The 15,524-nt window shown below is 33.7% G+C and overlaps 1 protein-coding gene across 3 annotated transcripts in view; it reads left to right on the forward strand.

Annotated features, from left to right (window-relative positions):
* TMEM161B (transmembrane protein 161B) overlaps nt 1-15,524 on the forward strand; it is a 69,712-nt gene that overhangs the window by 45,908 nt on the left and 8,280 nt on the right. The window contains exons 6-7 of one of the 3 annotated variants that reach the window (XM_045999889.1): nt 14,497-14,684; nt 15,190-15,250. In XM_045999889.1, coding sequence (XP_045855845.1) covers nt 14,497-14,684; nt 15,190-15,250 — 249 coding nt within the window. The remainder of the gene's footprint in view (nt 1-14,496; nt 14,685-15,189; nt 15,251-15,524) is intronic. The other 2 variants (XM_045999890.1, XM_045999891.1) reach the window with 2 other exon arrangements.

Genomic DNA, 15,524 nt, shown 5'->3' on the forward strand with positions numbered 1-15,524 from the left:
ATCTTTTACATTCAACTAGAGACTGCTGAACTGTCTTTTAAAAATGTAAATGGATACTATTTTGAATATATGATAGGATTTGACATTCAACATCAGTATGCTCCTTGTTGACTCTTTGAATTGATTTAGGTGTAATGTAGGCCAGAAGAGCCAGAACAAAGTCTTTAAGAGTTGACATCTTCACCAGGTATGTATTCTGCTGGATAGAAATAGTGATCATATGTGTCAGTTGAGAAACATCCCCAGATATCTTGTGCTATACTAATCTCAGGAGGAGATTAAGTTGATAAGCAATTAGAATATTACTTTTTAATTCTGTAGTGTTAAATATGTAAAAATACTATGCAGTCAGAATAAAGACCCAGCCATGGACGTCAAGTTACATAAACACACTAAAAATACCTTAACTTGATAATTAGCACTAGCTGACTACTTTCTTTTTTTTATATTTTGAAATATTTCTCTGAAATACTGCTTATTTTGGAATATTCTTCATTTTCATCATTGTTGATAGGATATTAAAATGGTATTTGTTGTATTTATATAGAAATGCATACTTGATATCCAGTTTTATTTAATGTTCTACAACCCTTAATACCTATTTACCAGAGAAATTAGAAAAATGTACCTCTTAAGAGCTACTCAGATTATTGTTTATGTGAATAAATTTCATCTTTCATTTCATTCAGTAATGCCTAATAATGCGAGAGCAAAGGTCCCACACAGTGTTCTGCACTGAACTGGCTCTGCTTAGTTTTAAGTAGTGCACTTGTGAAATGCTCCAGACAATAGCTTCTCTGCGGGAATCTGGTAGCTGGCTGTCTCGCCATCCTAGAGAAGACAGAAAGTGTGAAGGGCTTTAGAATCCAAGCTATTTTCTGCCAACTTTAACCCTGCACAAAGGGGATAGGGAAGAAGAAGGAAAGGAGAATTGTGTGTGTGTTTAGGTATGTGATTTTCCTTCGATCTTGTAGCATGTGAGAAAATGACCTGCTGCCTTCAGTGGTATGCAGGAATCCAGAATTCAATGCCAGCTATCCAGACTTAATATCAGGGAGGAGTCTGTTTATAGCCCATCTTTTATTTTAGTTATAACATATCTGGTTTGCCTTTCACACCGTATGAACAGTGTATAACTGCAGTGACCCCTGTCTGGCTTCTCTTTATTTTTTTATTGTATGTGCCTACTTATTAGTCAGACACATGTCTCCATTGATTACATAGGACAGTAGTTGCACTTAATTCCAGAGTTACACATACATCAGTTGATTCAGAAATTCTCTGCAGTTGTTACTGATAAAATGTCCTTTATTAAAGTGGTCCCAAATTTAGACATGTATAACTTAAACAATTGGCTCACTTAAAAGTGAGAAAGAAAACTGTTTCATTACATGGTTATTTTGTTTTTTTCTCCCCATCAGTTTTATTTGACATACGCACACGCATGTAGGACCACAATTATAACTTATACAGAATCTTGAAAGTTGTAAAAGCCCAGGAATGAGGTTTTTTTTTAAAATGTGTGACACTGAACTCTTGAACCCTAGTACTCTTACCATCAGCTCTGCTTTCTGTTTCAACAAAGTTGTACATGCATCTCAGCTATCACATCTTCTGGCCTCACTCCTAAACCCAGGCTCATTCTCAGCTTTACTCCTTGCCTATTTGTAATTCTAACCACCTCATTTGATCAAGTGTGTGTATTCCAGGGCCATTTATGCTGAGTTACATGGTATGGGGAAGACAAAGGGTAGAGAAAGCCTTAGAGTAAGGATGGAACAGTTGTATTAATTGTCTTTCCTGCACCCATGAAGTCTTAGAGGCACTAGAGAAATGTCTCCTGATTTTATAATATGAAATAATACCATTTTCATTTATGAACAAAGGAAAAGCAAAAGGTAAAAATGATGCTTACAAAAAATTCAGTAATCCTTTGGGAGAAGTAAAACTTTTAAAAATTAAAATACTCTATAATCGATGGATTTTTTTTTTCAAAGAAACTTTCTTATGAATAAGCTGTATCACACAGTAATATTGAGTCAATTACGTGAATTTGAGTGAGAAGAAAGCTGTTCTACAAAGAATGATAAAGCTTCTCAGTAGTCCTATTATATTTGGTTAAAGGACTGGATCATTAGTCACAATTCCACATTGCTTGTATTTTACAATGTGGATGGTTTAAGATACAAAACCCTATTATGTATGTTTTTAAGGCTATGTTTTAAATTTTTAATTTGCCTTGGTTGCCAGACATGCAAATTTCATACAGTGCCAAAAGTTGGGAATGGTTTAAATGGAAATAAATTCTAAGGTTTTCTGCATTAAATATTAAGTTCTGTTTGTAGATTTGTAAATTAAGGTGTGCAAATTAAATGCTACATTTGTTTGCTGTAGTAAATAGACAGCTATAGTAAACCATCACAACTTGGTCACCTTTTCTAAGTTCTTTAAAGGATTCTAAATTACTGTATTCGTATTTTATAAAACGTTCTGCTTTATATCAGTAAGAAAAATGAAACACTAAACCCTGAAGTGAACTACATCTTTAAGCCATCAAGTCTCCTGGTGAGAAAGGAACAGAATAAAAGCTATTGAGTCTAAACCAAAGTACTTGGTTAAAAATTTGTACGTAGCATGGTATGTCAAAGATTGTTTCTTTTACAGACTTTTGGAGATCTTCTGTGATACCATTGTTGCCAGTTTATTTGCCTTTCAGGTCAGAAGCCCAGAGTTAAACAGAGAACTTACTTTGGGAGATAAAACTAGTATTTCTGGTTTATTAATTTATAATTGAGACTTTTTCCCCCCTTTTGGCTAGGAAGTGATAATTTTCCTCCTACACCTAAAAGTTTAAGGATAATCTTCATTATTTTGCTTTATTTTAATCCAGATCATTAGTTAATAGTTTCTTGTTTGCTTGCTTATTTTTAAATAAAACCTATATTTTATGCTCCCCAAAATCCATGACTGTTATTTCCTTCTACAATCTGGCTAGGTTGAGGGTTTTGTGGGAAAAATTCTAAACATGCATAATAGTTTTGTTTTTGTTTTGGGGGTTTTTTGTTTTTGTTTTTTGCCTAACTGAGAGAAATTTAGGTTCTCTGTTTTCTCTTTGAAGTAATTGAACCTTCTTCTCTGAAGAAAATATGAAAAAATATTTTAGTTTAAATTATTCAAGTTGGTTGTTCTATTTTTTAAGTTGGAAGACAGACTCAAATCTTCTTAAAATGATTTTACTTGATAGGTCATAAGGCTTAATGTACTTGTTAGTTTTCAGTGTATGTACTGTAGCAGATTCTTGATAGATTTTAGGCTTTGCAGTGACGATGCAAAGTACAGTGTTTTCAGTATTTTGGTTGCTTTTTCTTATATAAAAATAGATGTAGGAGGGTTAGCCATTTGAATAGAAGAAACCTTTTTATTGTTAGTTGTCACAAAAACAAGACTATAATCTCTCATGGAGTAGAAAACTTTCAGTTTACATGAAAATGACTTAATTGAGTGGAAACATGATATTTTTAAAAAATACTATAAATTTTTTGAAAAAATTTTTAGAAACTTCTGGAAAACCTCTGTGTTTATTCTTAGGATAGTATCCATTAGATTTGTGTATTGGCAACAAAATTCTTTCATAATGGGATCTCTTTCTATTTCCTTCCTTCTCAAAAAAAGCATTGATAAATATCTTTGAATAATTTCAAGATGTTAGGGTATAGAAGACATTTTCTTAAAATGAGAATTGGGTCTTTAAAATAATGCAAGTACAAATTAAATTAAAACTTTATAAGTAGCTGTTCTGTAAGTTGCTAACCTAGATCTGAGAGAAATTTGCCATTTTAGATCTAAAAACTGAGCCTATTCATCATTTAAAAGCTCTTCCTTCAGCTCAAAGGTAAATATATTTAAAATATTTCCTACTGAGTAAATCTTTCCACTTATCCTTGATTTTTCTTACATACTGAAATTTTTGTATTTGCCCGTATAGTTGCTTAATTCCAGTTGTGAAAAATGTTGATACTACATTAGAACTTTAAAAATGTCAGCCATGTGGCAGAAAAAAAATTTATCCTATCTCTAACATTCTTTTTATTTTAAGGGTTGAGATTTTGTTATCTAAAGTAAAATAAGTTAGCCTTTAAAGTATGTGGTCCATTCAGCTGGGACTGAGGGGTTAAAAAGGAAGAAAAATTATTAAAAGAAAATGACTATTTGCATCAGTAGTTTTGCATTTGCTGTTTTGAATATTTACTAATATATTCTTTATGAAAGTCTAATATACAGGATGATCTATGAAAATAATAGCAAGATAAAGATAGCAGAAGAGTTTACTCAAAGTACTTGATCATTATTTCCATTAAATTATAAATCAGGAAATGTTTTGTCTTTAATGTTTTTTGCAATACATGTCTGTAAATACAGAAGCCTAATTTTTTTGGTATAATGTTATTTACATTATCAGGTTGTATTTATGTATGAAAGGATAAAAGTAAGTATATCTTACTTGGAAGAAAGAACAGATTTAAAGGAACTAAGAGAAATTAATTTTGAAAGTCATTCCTATCATATTTCAGGTATAGTCTTTTACTTATTTTTCTATATGAATAATTTACAGTTAGTAAGCATATTCATGGGACTAGAGCATAGAAGGATTTTTCCTATCAAAATAATCTATTATATTTAGGTATTCGAGACATTTGGTAAGTAGCTCAACAAAAACTTTACTATCTTAGCTAGTATAGAGAGTCTCTGTAAGTGATCTCAAAATAGAGTTACCACAGTTACTGGTGAGGAACTCTAAATGGGGCACCACAGTGTAGTTATTTCGCCTGTCTCAAAAAATCAGCCTGTTTTATATTCTCATATGTCAAATGCTAACAAAAGTCTGTCATCATAGGAAGTTTTTCTTTAGTCTACTACTATATACTATTTAACAAGTTTGGACTTATTATATATTAATTGAATAAAATACACATTGCTCCAAAAGTTTGGTGAAACAAGCAGATGAGTTTTGAGTTGAAACATGGTGAAGAGTCTACAAAATAAAATCCCATGATAGACTTCAGTTGGTTCAGCAAATCTTTGCATAATTCTTTTGGTCAGGAATAAACTTTTAGGCACTGGGGTTATTGCTGGAAAATACACAGATACTGTTCTTTTTCCTTTCTTTTTCTCCTTTCTTTCGTTCGTTCTTTTTTTTTTTTAAGGTTTTATTTATTGACAGGGGCACAGCAAGAGAGGGAACACAAGCAGGGGGAATGGGAGAGGGAGAAGCAGGCTTTGCGCCAAGCAGGGAGCCCGATGTGGGGCTCTATCCCAGCACCTTGGGATCATGACCTGAGTTGAAGGCAGATGCTTAACCGACTGAGCCACCCAGGCTCCCCAGATATTTTTCTTTTGGAGAAAGAGTAGAACTCTTGGAAAAGCTGCCTGTTTATTTGTTTATAAAATAAGTTAAATATTTGTTCTGTTCTCTTCTGGGTTGTGTATACATCAGGTTTTTGCCAGTGGATGATTAAAAAGGATTGAAATCATAACAGTTTTACGATGGTAGTGTTTCATGGCATTGAAGCATTTCTAACGGTTAATATTAATTACCATTAACATGTCACTATATTTTAATAGGATGTGGAAATAATTTCAGTGCATGAGATTGAAAAGGTGGTAAAGCAAACATACATGCTTTATGCTGTGAATTCATAGTTATTTAGGTTCTGTTAAACTCCAGGACACGTTGTATCTTTTTTCTGGCATTGGTGGGGGGTATGTTGTAGATCAAGACTTTATTAAGGGGCGCCTGGGTAGCTCAGTGGGTTAAAGCCTTTGCCTTCGGCTCAGGTCATGATCCCAGGGTCCTGGGATCGAGCCCCGCATCTGGTTCTCTGCTTAGCGGGGAGCCTCCTTACCCCTTCCCTACTCTCTCTCTGCCTGCCTCTCTGCCTACTTGTGATCTCAGTCTGTCACATAAATAAATAAATAAATCTTGAAAAAAAAGACTATTAAAACCTAGTTTGAATTTCTCCAGATGTTAATGTTTGTCAAACAATGTGTACACATAGGTTATATAGACAAAACTATTTAACATGTTGTCTTGAAAACCAAGTCCACTTCCTGATCTCCCTTGCCACTTCTGTTTGTGTTTTAGCTGGTTATTTTGGCTTTTAAAGATCTTTGTGTTTCTAAATATAATGCTAGTACTACTAACTGTTAATTCAACAGTTCTGATAGGTGAGGATTTTCCTTAAATTATGCCATCCTCTCTGCTTCCTCTCCTTTATGTTCTTAATTACTTCACAATTTTACTGTAAAGTTTCAATATCCAATAATTATTATACCAATGTAAATATAATTCATATGTGAGCGTTAAAAAGTATTGTAGCTTCTTGTGTAATTTTGTTCATTACTTTAAAAAATTTACTTATTTTTCTTTGTATTTCTTATTATTAATTCCACTAGCTTCTCGGTATTGTTTTCCACAAAGTCGCTTATAACTTGTATTAGTTTCCACACATTTCCCCTTCCTGTGGAGATACCCTTCCTGAAGACTTCATTCTCTAGCTTCTAGCTGGAGGGATTGCCCTCAGGCCTGCCAGACAGCCATCATTCTGGGACTTACTTTTGTTGTCATCTTGGAATTCTCTTTGCCTTTCTCCTAAGTTTAATTTCCCATTTCCACAATTCAGTGTTTTTCTCTTTCTTGGTTTGTTCAAATGTTTTGGTGGGGCTTTCTGATGATGTGTGCATTCACGGTCACTAGTTTTAGACTGCAGTCTGGAAAGTGTCTTAATTCTGTATTCTGATTAACCTGATATAGAATTGCAGGTTGTTGATATTTTTCTTCTTAATTCTGAAGAAGTTTCATTGTTCTCAACCCCAGACTTTACTGTTAAGTACAGCGTCATGATATGTAATCTTGCATGTGATTTGTTTTATTTTTCTTCTCAGGAAGTTTTTACAGTATTCTCTGTCTGGTTTCTGAAGATTCATGATCACATACCTGTTGGAAATCTTTTTTTTTTATTCTTTGTGCTGGGATTTTGGTAGGCTATTTTAATTTAGATACTTTGATTTTAGAAATATCTTTTATGTTGTCTTTGATAACTTATTCCCTTTTGTAACCTCCCCACTCCCTGTTCTCTTTCAGTCAGATACTGTACTTCCTAGATTGATCCTCTCATTTTGTCACCGTTTATGCTTGATGGAACTTTGCCTCAACTTTATCTTGCAAACATATTTTTTTAAATTTATTTTGCCTAGGATGCCTAGGTGGCTCAGTCATGATCCCAGAGTCCTGGGATTGAGTCCCAAGTCAGGCTCTCTGCTCAGCGGGGAGTTTGCTTCTCTGTCCCTACCCTGTCTTGTGCTCATTCGCTCTCGTCTTATCTCTCAAATAAATAAAATCTGTAAAAAATTTTGTGGAGCACCTGGGTGGCTCAGTCATTAAGCATCTGCCTTCAGCTCAGATCATGATCCCAGGGCCCTGGGATCAAGCGCTAGATCTGGTTCCCTGCTCAGCGGAAAGCCTGCTTCTTCCTCTACCACACCCCATGCTTGTGTTCCCTATCTCGTTCTGTCTCTCTGTCAAATAAATCTTATAAAAAGTTATTTTGCCTCTTCTGTTGATTTTTGCTTAGCCTAATGAAATAACTTTATGAAATACAGATACATCTCATATGTAGATATCTGTGTATAAAAACATAAATGTAAAAAATTTTCACTCTGTTGCCTTTTTCATCTTTTTTTTTCTCCAAGTTATTTTTTCCCCAACGCTATTTTTTTTCTCTTTTACATAAGGTGCTCTCCTCTAATACAGAGATTGGTAAACTGGCCTGCTGCATCTGAGTTGCATCGTATTTTTCAGACAGACGAATATGCTGCAGAGACTGTTGATGATCCACAGAGCCTGAAGTATTTACAGTCTGTTCCTTAACAGAAAGTTTTCTGATCCCTGCTTTAATGTCTGTAGATTCCTTGCTTTTCTTTCATGGTTAGGAGTCAGACACTACAAGTGAGTTGGAAACTATGTAAGTAGGGCTTGGTTAGCTTTTCTGGAGATTAAAACTTGTTAATGCTGAAGTTAGTTTTGTTCTGGGTAGACTGTAATGTCATTATCTGTTGGTCTTTTCTTTGGGGCCTTTTGGTTTCTCTAGAAGAGAGTCTGCTCTCCTCACCTGAGGGTGTGAGCCTGCTGCACATGTTCTGAAGGTGAGAACACCTTTGAGTATGTAGGCTTTCATTTATTCTGATTTCAGTACAGTTGCCTTAATCTAAATTGTGTACTTCAGAATCAGTTTCTTGAGAGGCTAAATCTTCATCTTCTGCTCGAGTCACAGTGATGTTTGTTATCTGACTGTACAGGGAGTGGAGAGTTGGGCATCCAGTTTCTACTCACATAGAAGGCAGCTCCCCTCCTCTCTCTTCAGCCTGACACGACCCTGCTGTTATGTAGAATATTGTACCTCCTAGGTTAGATTTTCACAGAAAAGGTTGAAATATTGAAATATAACTGGGAATTGTATATGAAGTAAAATTAACTTATTTTTTTATTATTGTATAATCTATTTGTCCTTGTATACAATCATACTACTTTTTGGTATTGGAAGTTGATTATTTTATTCCATTATGTAGAAAACATCATTATTGCTAAAAATTACAAAGAAATCTTTAATATTCAAAACAGCCCTCTGAGGTTTTAGATGTATTAGCTGCATTTTACAAATGAAGAAATTGGAGACACAGAGAGGTTACTTAACTTTTACGTGGAGATCACATAGAAAGAGTAAGATTCAAGCAGGCAGCCTAGATCTAGAGAATGCTTTTCTTTCCCTCTATGTTACACTATAGTTCAGAATAGCATATGATGGGGCGCCTGGCTGGCTCAGTCACTTAAGCATCCAACTCTTTGATCAGCTCAGGTCTTGATCTCAGGGTCGTGAGTTCAAGCCCTGCATTGGGCTCCATGCTGGGTGTGGAGCCTAAAAGATAGCATCTGATAAACATAGCAGGTGAATTAGAATAGTGATGCTGTGAGTTCAGAAGAGGGAGACAATGGACTGGAGAGTTAATGGTAAGCTTTACAAAGGATGTAGAGCTTACGTTTTTGAGTAGGTAGAAGGGAATAAAGTAGTTCAGATAATAGGTTGTGATCCAAGACAGTATAGCTGTTACCTTTAGAAAATGTTAACACACCATTCTGATTTAAGTAGAGGCTTGGGGACTGTTGAATGAAAGCTTGAACATATGGGTGTAGCCAGATCATAATATTACATTTCAGAATATTGTATGTGTATTTTATACTGTGGGTTATGGGAAGGTTTTGTTCTAATATGGGATTCAATAGAAACTTGGTTTCAAGATTCATCCAGTATTCAATATGAATTGAGGGTGCGGAGGTTATAACGTTTTAGGTGTTTGTGGTTAATATATTAAGGTAGTAGTGATACAAGGAACATTATGCTTCCTGCCTGGATTACATTGCATCTAATTTTGTTATTTTCTTCCCTTGAGTGTTGACATATTTTGTAATTTAATTATTCTATGGTAACAAAGTATTGCGGTGGGTGTAATATTTGAGAAATTTCATTTTGGTCATTTCATTGCACTTTTGGCTAAGATTTTGTTTTGCTTTTCATTGTAAGTGAAGGAGTTGGAAATTGTCTCTAGATTCCTGTATCCATTTTCAGTAAAAATGAAGCAGTGTTTTTCCAGCCTGGGCTTAGAGCCCTTAGCCAATGAGAGAGATCATAAGTAGCTCTCAAAAGCAGTTCAGTTGTGATTTGAGGGAGGTATGGGCTGTATTTTGTTTTTTAATCTTACTCTGTTTTTCTTATTCTTTCCCAGTGTGTAACGCCAAGAAAGAGATGGATGTATAGTGTTTGATATAGTAAAATGAACCACCAATGGTGTTTCTTTTATTTTTAAGTTTTGGAGAAGACTTAAATGAGTAAGAAACAACAGGATTCAGAATATCCTAGAGGGAAAAATTGGAGCATCTGTATTCTAGAATTTCATCATCAATCTTAAACATTGTTTTTTGTTTCACTCCTTTAATGCTGAAAGTTAAGATGAAGTTTAAAAGACTTGTAAAATTGTTCCTAATTTGCTTTCTTAGAAAACTTGGTACTCAGAGATAGATTCTCTACTTCATTATAAAAAAAACAGTGATTTGCATGGGGAAAAGTTTAGTAGTCCTATTTATTGAAAAAGTCAGATCTTTTTTTAATTTGCTTTCATAATGTTCACACTTAACCTGGTTTCAGCTCTTAATAAAGTGGTTGATATCACTTAATCATAGATATAATGAGGTTATGCTTTTATTATTGCATTATTTTAAGAATAATTGTATAGGGGCACCTGGGTGGCTCAGAGGGTTAAGCCTCTGCCTTCAGCTCAGGTCATGGTTTCAGGGTCCTGGGATCGAGTTCCGCATCGTTCTCTCTGCTCAACAGCGAGCCTGCTTCCCTCCCTCTCTCTCTCTCTGCCTGCTTGTGATCTCTCTCTCTGTGTCAAATAAATAAAATCTTTTCTTTTTAAAAGGAATAATTATATAATAGGAGCTTACATGTGTAATGCTTTTCTTCTCTGAGTAGAAGTTAGGAAGTTTTAAGCAGAGAAGTCTTAATTTTGTAGTTTTTAAGTAAACTACTGAAAACTAAATCATAATGTAAATTTAAGCTACAGTGTGTTTTTACTTTTGTTAATTAGAAAAACGATCCTACAAGCTTAGATTATGCATGGTGGTTTAGCTTAATACTTTGTAGCTTTTTTCTCTGTATGCAAACGCAGCTCCTCTCAGAAGCATCTTTCATTACAATGTATTTTCACCCAGGTTAATGGAGCAGGTCTATGTTGATGGCTGGGCAGATCCGGCCTTTATTTCCCCTCGCTGGAAACTCTTGATTACTGTCAGGGCCAGGGCCCTGTGTGGTGTATATAGTCTTACCGTCTCCCCCCCCCCCCCCCCCCCTGCTTTGGAAAGTCTTTATACTTTAAGCAGCTATAGACTACCAGTGTTTGTCTTTGATGTGAGAGCATAAATGAAAAAACTCTAAAATTAAGATATTCTTACTTTCTGAGAAAAATATAATGATAGAATATATGCAGTGATTAAGTTGTAAAACAGTTAAAGAATAATTCAGATTACATCTTAAAATGATGTGGAACCTAAATTTGCTTTGTTAAACTCTCATTAATCATTTTAACTGAAATTGACATCCTATCATTTTGACAATCCTGCTTAAGCTGAATATTACAAAATCATGCCAACTTTTGCAATGATGCGATATACTCTTACTGCTTGTAAATGATTTACTAGCTGTTAGCCAAGATAGGAAAAAGATTGACAGATATGTTAGGGAGAATTTGTACAATAACGTTGGCTGATTTCAGAAAGAATTATGAAGGGATAACACATGGACTGCCACAAAATACCACACTGCAAAATAAGAACAATGTAAATATCACTCTTGAAATTCTTATTGTAAATTGCAGAGATTGTTGGTTTTTCAGATTTATAAGACTTGAGGATTTATAAAAACAATTTAGCTTCCCCTTTCCCCCTTAGTGCTCAGTAATAGAAACTGACATCTATTACTGTGTGGGTTAGCTTTTTCACTTCAGTTGAGTTTTAGATTTCTCTGTTCTATTACTAGAGTACTACAGACTTAAATTGAGCAAAATAACTTTGTGATAGAGTACTGAATATTTGCTGGGGGTTATAACTGTAAACTAATGGCATTTGCTTATTTATTAGTCTTATTATTTTTTTTTTTACATTAAAGAAGTAATTAGTTCAAATACTTAACCAGTATATATTTAACTTGAGTTATGGTGGATATAAGAAGACATTTAACATACCTGGTAAATGACTTCAGAAGTTGTATGCTGAAGTTCTATATGTGTATTCTGGTTTTACATACCCTAAAGCAGGTATTCACTATAGTAAATATGAAAACATGTAGAAGTCTTTTATATAAGAAGTTCAGGGGTTATCATCTAGCTTTTCAGTATTTGGTTTTGTCTTACCTTAGAAGCAAATTGGGTATTTTATTTATAGAATATAACAAAAATATTACAATCTATGAAGAAATATATTACTTGAAATCAGTTTCTTATACAGCGATTTGTAGGTAGTATCTCCAAACTAATGTGTAGACTGTATTCTAAAATACCTAGAAATAAAATAATACTTTTTAAAAGAAATAATGCTATAATTGGCATCTCCCCCAGCAATATTAGCCCATGACAGTTCATTTTGTCTGTAACATAGTATACAAGACCATAATTGTCCAAAGAAAATAGCACTGTTACTAATAAGTAATTAGGAGAACAGATTAGAGAAAGTATTTATCTTGCATCATGGTATTTAAGAAAAAGAAGAGAGATTTATGTGAAAAGGAGGTTAGCTGGTGTGGAAGTAACATGAGAAGAGATGAGAACAGTGAAAGGCAGGGGATGCTACTCACTGAAAAATGAACCGAGTAAAGGGCGTTAATAAAATACCCAGCATGTACTGTTCTGGGGGGCCTGGTTCATCTGAAATAAGTGAGTAAAGATGAGCTATTCCTGTACTACCTTTTTTTTACATTTTAAAGGGGGAAACTACCCTCTAAGTAAGCCTTAAAACAACGCCATAGCCTTTATAAAAGCAAGGCAGTCCTTTAAATTTATAACCATGAGTGGTAAATAATTTATATTTTTGTTATTACCAATAATAAAAACAGATCTGTAGACTAAAACTTTTTCTACATTGAGTGGGTTGTTTTGTTTTGTTTTTCGAGTATATTGTCCCAGGAAAAAAGTGTTGTTTTTGATATCATTTTCAAAAGATCTATTTACCCTTGCAGCATAGAATTAATACTATTTTCTGCTTACCTAAACTGCCATGTAAAAACATTTCTATGGCAAAATTCATTCACTGATTGATTGAGTACCTACTATGTGCTGGGCATTTTTCTTGGAACTCTTAACTACAGCAGTGAACAAGAGAGAAGAATCCTTGATTTAATGGACTTTACATTCCAGTAGAGATTTATTTCAAGTTCCATTTGAAAACTGCCGAAAAGTCATCTATCTTTATTACCTTTAAGTTGTCTTAGTTTTGGATAGGTGACCTTAGCTAGAGCAGCTGGGACGCTGCATTTCTATCCAGTATGCTAGATAGTATCCAAAAAAATATATATAGAGAGAGAGAGAGGGAGAGGGAGAGAAAGAGAGAATGGGCAATAAGTTTATTAACCCATTTTTAAATAGGGCAAAAAAGAACAGCTTTTTGAGCAACAGGGGTGAGAGTTCTTATCCTTTCCCAACTTTCTGTGAAGGATTCTTCTGATCATTGTAATGTTTGAACTATACCCATCTTCCATGGCAGCTCTGTTTTTAGGTTTCTTGTATTACTGCTAAACTACCACATGACCTAGGTGCTATTTACAGTTTAGAAGAGGCAGTATTAAGTGAACATTCTGGATCTAAACTGCCTAGATTTAAATCCTTACTTCCTCTAATTAAGCTGTGTGCTTTTGGGCACGTTATTTTTCTGTGCCACAGTTTTTTAAAATCTGTAGAGTAATGGTAATAGTTGGCTAATGGGAGGATGAAATTAATTAGTAATGCCTAGCACTCGCAAGTACTAAATGACAGCTATTACTCTTTTCCATGCTTGACATGGAGTTGATGTAAAAGTTTCTTTTATAGATTTTTTTTTTTTTTTTTTTTTGCCAAGCACCTCATTATTTGGTTTGGCAGGTTTATGTTTTTAAGAACAATTTGATATAATGGAAATCTGGATTCTAGCTTTGCATCATCCACTGGTTTGATATTCATTTGATCACTTAGTTGGAGGAGTGGGGGAGTTCAGATAAAATAATTAATATTTTTACAGAAAAGCTTTTTTTTTTTTTTAATAAGCATGCTGTACCTTTGGCTGTTTTTGAGTACTCAGCTGGAACTTATTTTCTCTAGGTGTTTTGTTTAATGGTAATCTGTGAAATGATGATACCAGCTTACCAGTGGCTATTAGTAATTCTCAAATTTTGAATTATTGGGTGATTTACTGAAGGTTTGATGGTTTCTGTGATGTTTGGTTGTGTGTTTAATTCTAAATGTAATTTACTCAAAAAACATGCCAAAGAAAAGGTAGTTTCCTAAAATAACCTCTACTTTGGCTTTTCATGTCACTGAGAACCTATTTCATAAAATTATTATAATAACCTCCTAGTAAAATTTGAATCTAATAAAACAGAAATATATTCCGTCCCTAGTTACAGCTTAACATGTATATGTGCACTTTTCATTAATTTTAAAATGTTACAAACTTCACTAAAATTTGCTTTGTTTTTATGTCCTATTTCCTGAAAGACTAATCAGATTTTCATTAGTTTTTCACTTCCTTCCAAAGGGCACCTTGTAGATAGACATGTTTTAGAATCAAAATAAATGTTGTAGTCAGATGTTATTGGAGTTTAAGTCCTGTAAAGATGATTCTATTTAACTCCCACAAAGTTACCTGTGGTTTTTCCTGAACTTTATCTTCTGCAGCAAAGTTCTATTTTCATTAACTACACACTATTTTAAAGTAGAAGATGGTGGTGAGAGATCAGTCTGTGTTACCTTTGGATTTTTTTTCTTTGTAAAAGCAATGGCAGTCTTGATTGTAACAGAAAACTATCTGGAATTTGGACTCGAAACAGGTAATCATTTCATACAAGTTTAAAAATCGGTTTTGCTCTATCAAGTGTTAATATTTTTTACTTCATTTAATTATGTTTTATATTTTATGTTTTTAAAATTAGGTTTGAGATGTACAGTAATCTTCTAAATAATTAACCTTTATTATTCTTAATTTTCTTTTTTTGTTTGTTTTAGCTAAATTTTTTGTTAGCTTTTTCCAAAATGCTGCCCCCTCATTTTTTCCTTAAAGTTAAATTTAAGTTTCTGCAATGCTGAAGTTTACTCACATAGATAAAGATGCAAATTTTGATGCAAATTTTATGCACACTTATGGAATGTACAAATATCAAAGGCATGTTTTCAAAGACTGTTCCTGCTAATAACCAAATTTTATTGCATTATGGCATACTAATTAGCACATGAAAGAGCCTAAGCTAGTCACTTCAAGATTTAAGATGTTCTGTTTCCTAACATTTTATTTCCAAAGAGAGTCTGTATTAAGAATAATTTTTTTTTTCCCTGCAGGGTTTACAAATTTTTCAGATAGTGCGATGCAGTTTCTTGAAAAGCAAGGTTTAGAATCTCAGTAAGTTTTTAAAAATACTAAGTATCACCTAAGTTTAAATTTTTTCATTTTTTTGTGAAACATTTACTGTAAGTGGCTTTGTGTTTTTAATCCTTGGAAAGAGTTCTTTTTTCAGGACTTTTAGAAATATCCTCACTTCTAATTTTTACATATGTATAAAGTTAATATGTTTGATAGAATTCTTATTTGGATTTGCTCTTATTTTGACTTAATTTCTATACTACCAGAGATTAAATAACTTTATATCTGAGTCATATATCAAATTCTGTGTTGA

The sequence above is a fragment of the Meles meles genome, chromosome 3 (assembly GCF_922984935.1).
Source record: "Meles meles chromosome 3, mMelMel3.1 paternal haplotype, whole genome shotgun sequence".
Taxonomy (NCBI): Eukaryota; Metazoa; Chordata; class Mammalia; order Carnivora; family Mustelidae; genus Meles; species Meles meles.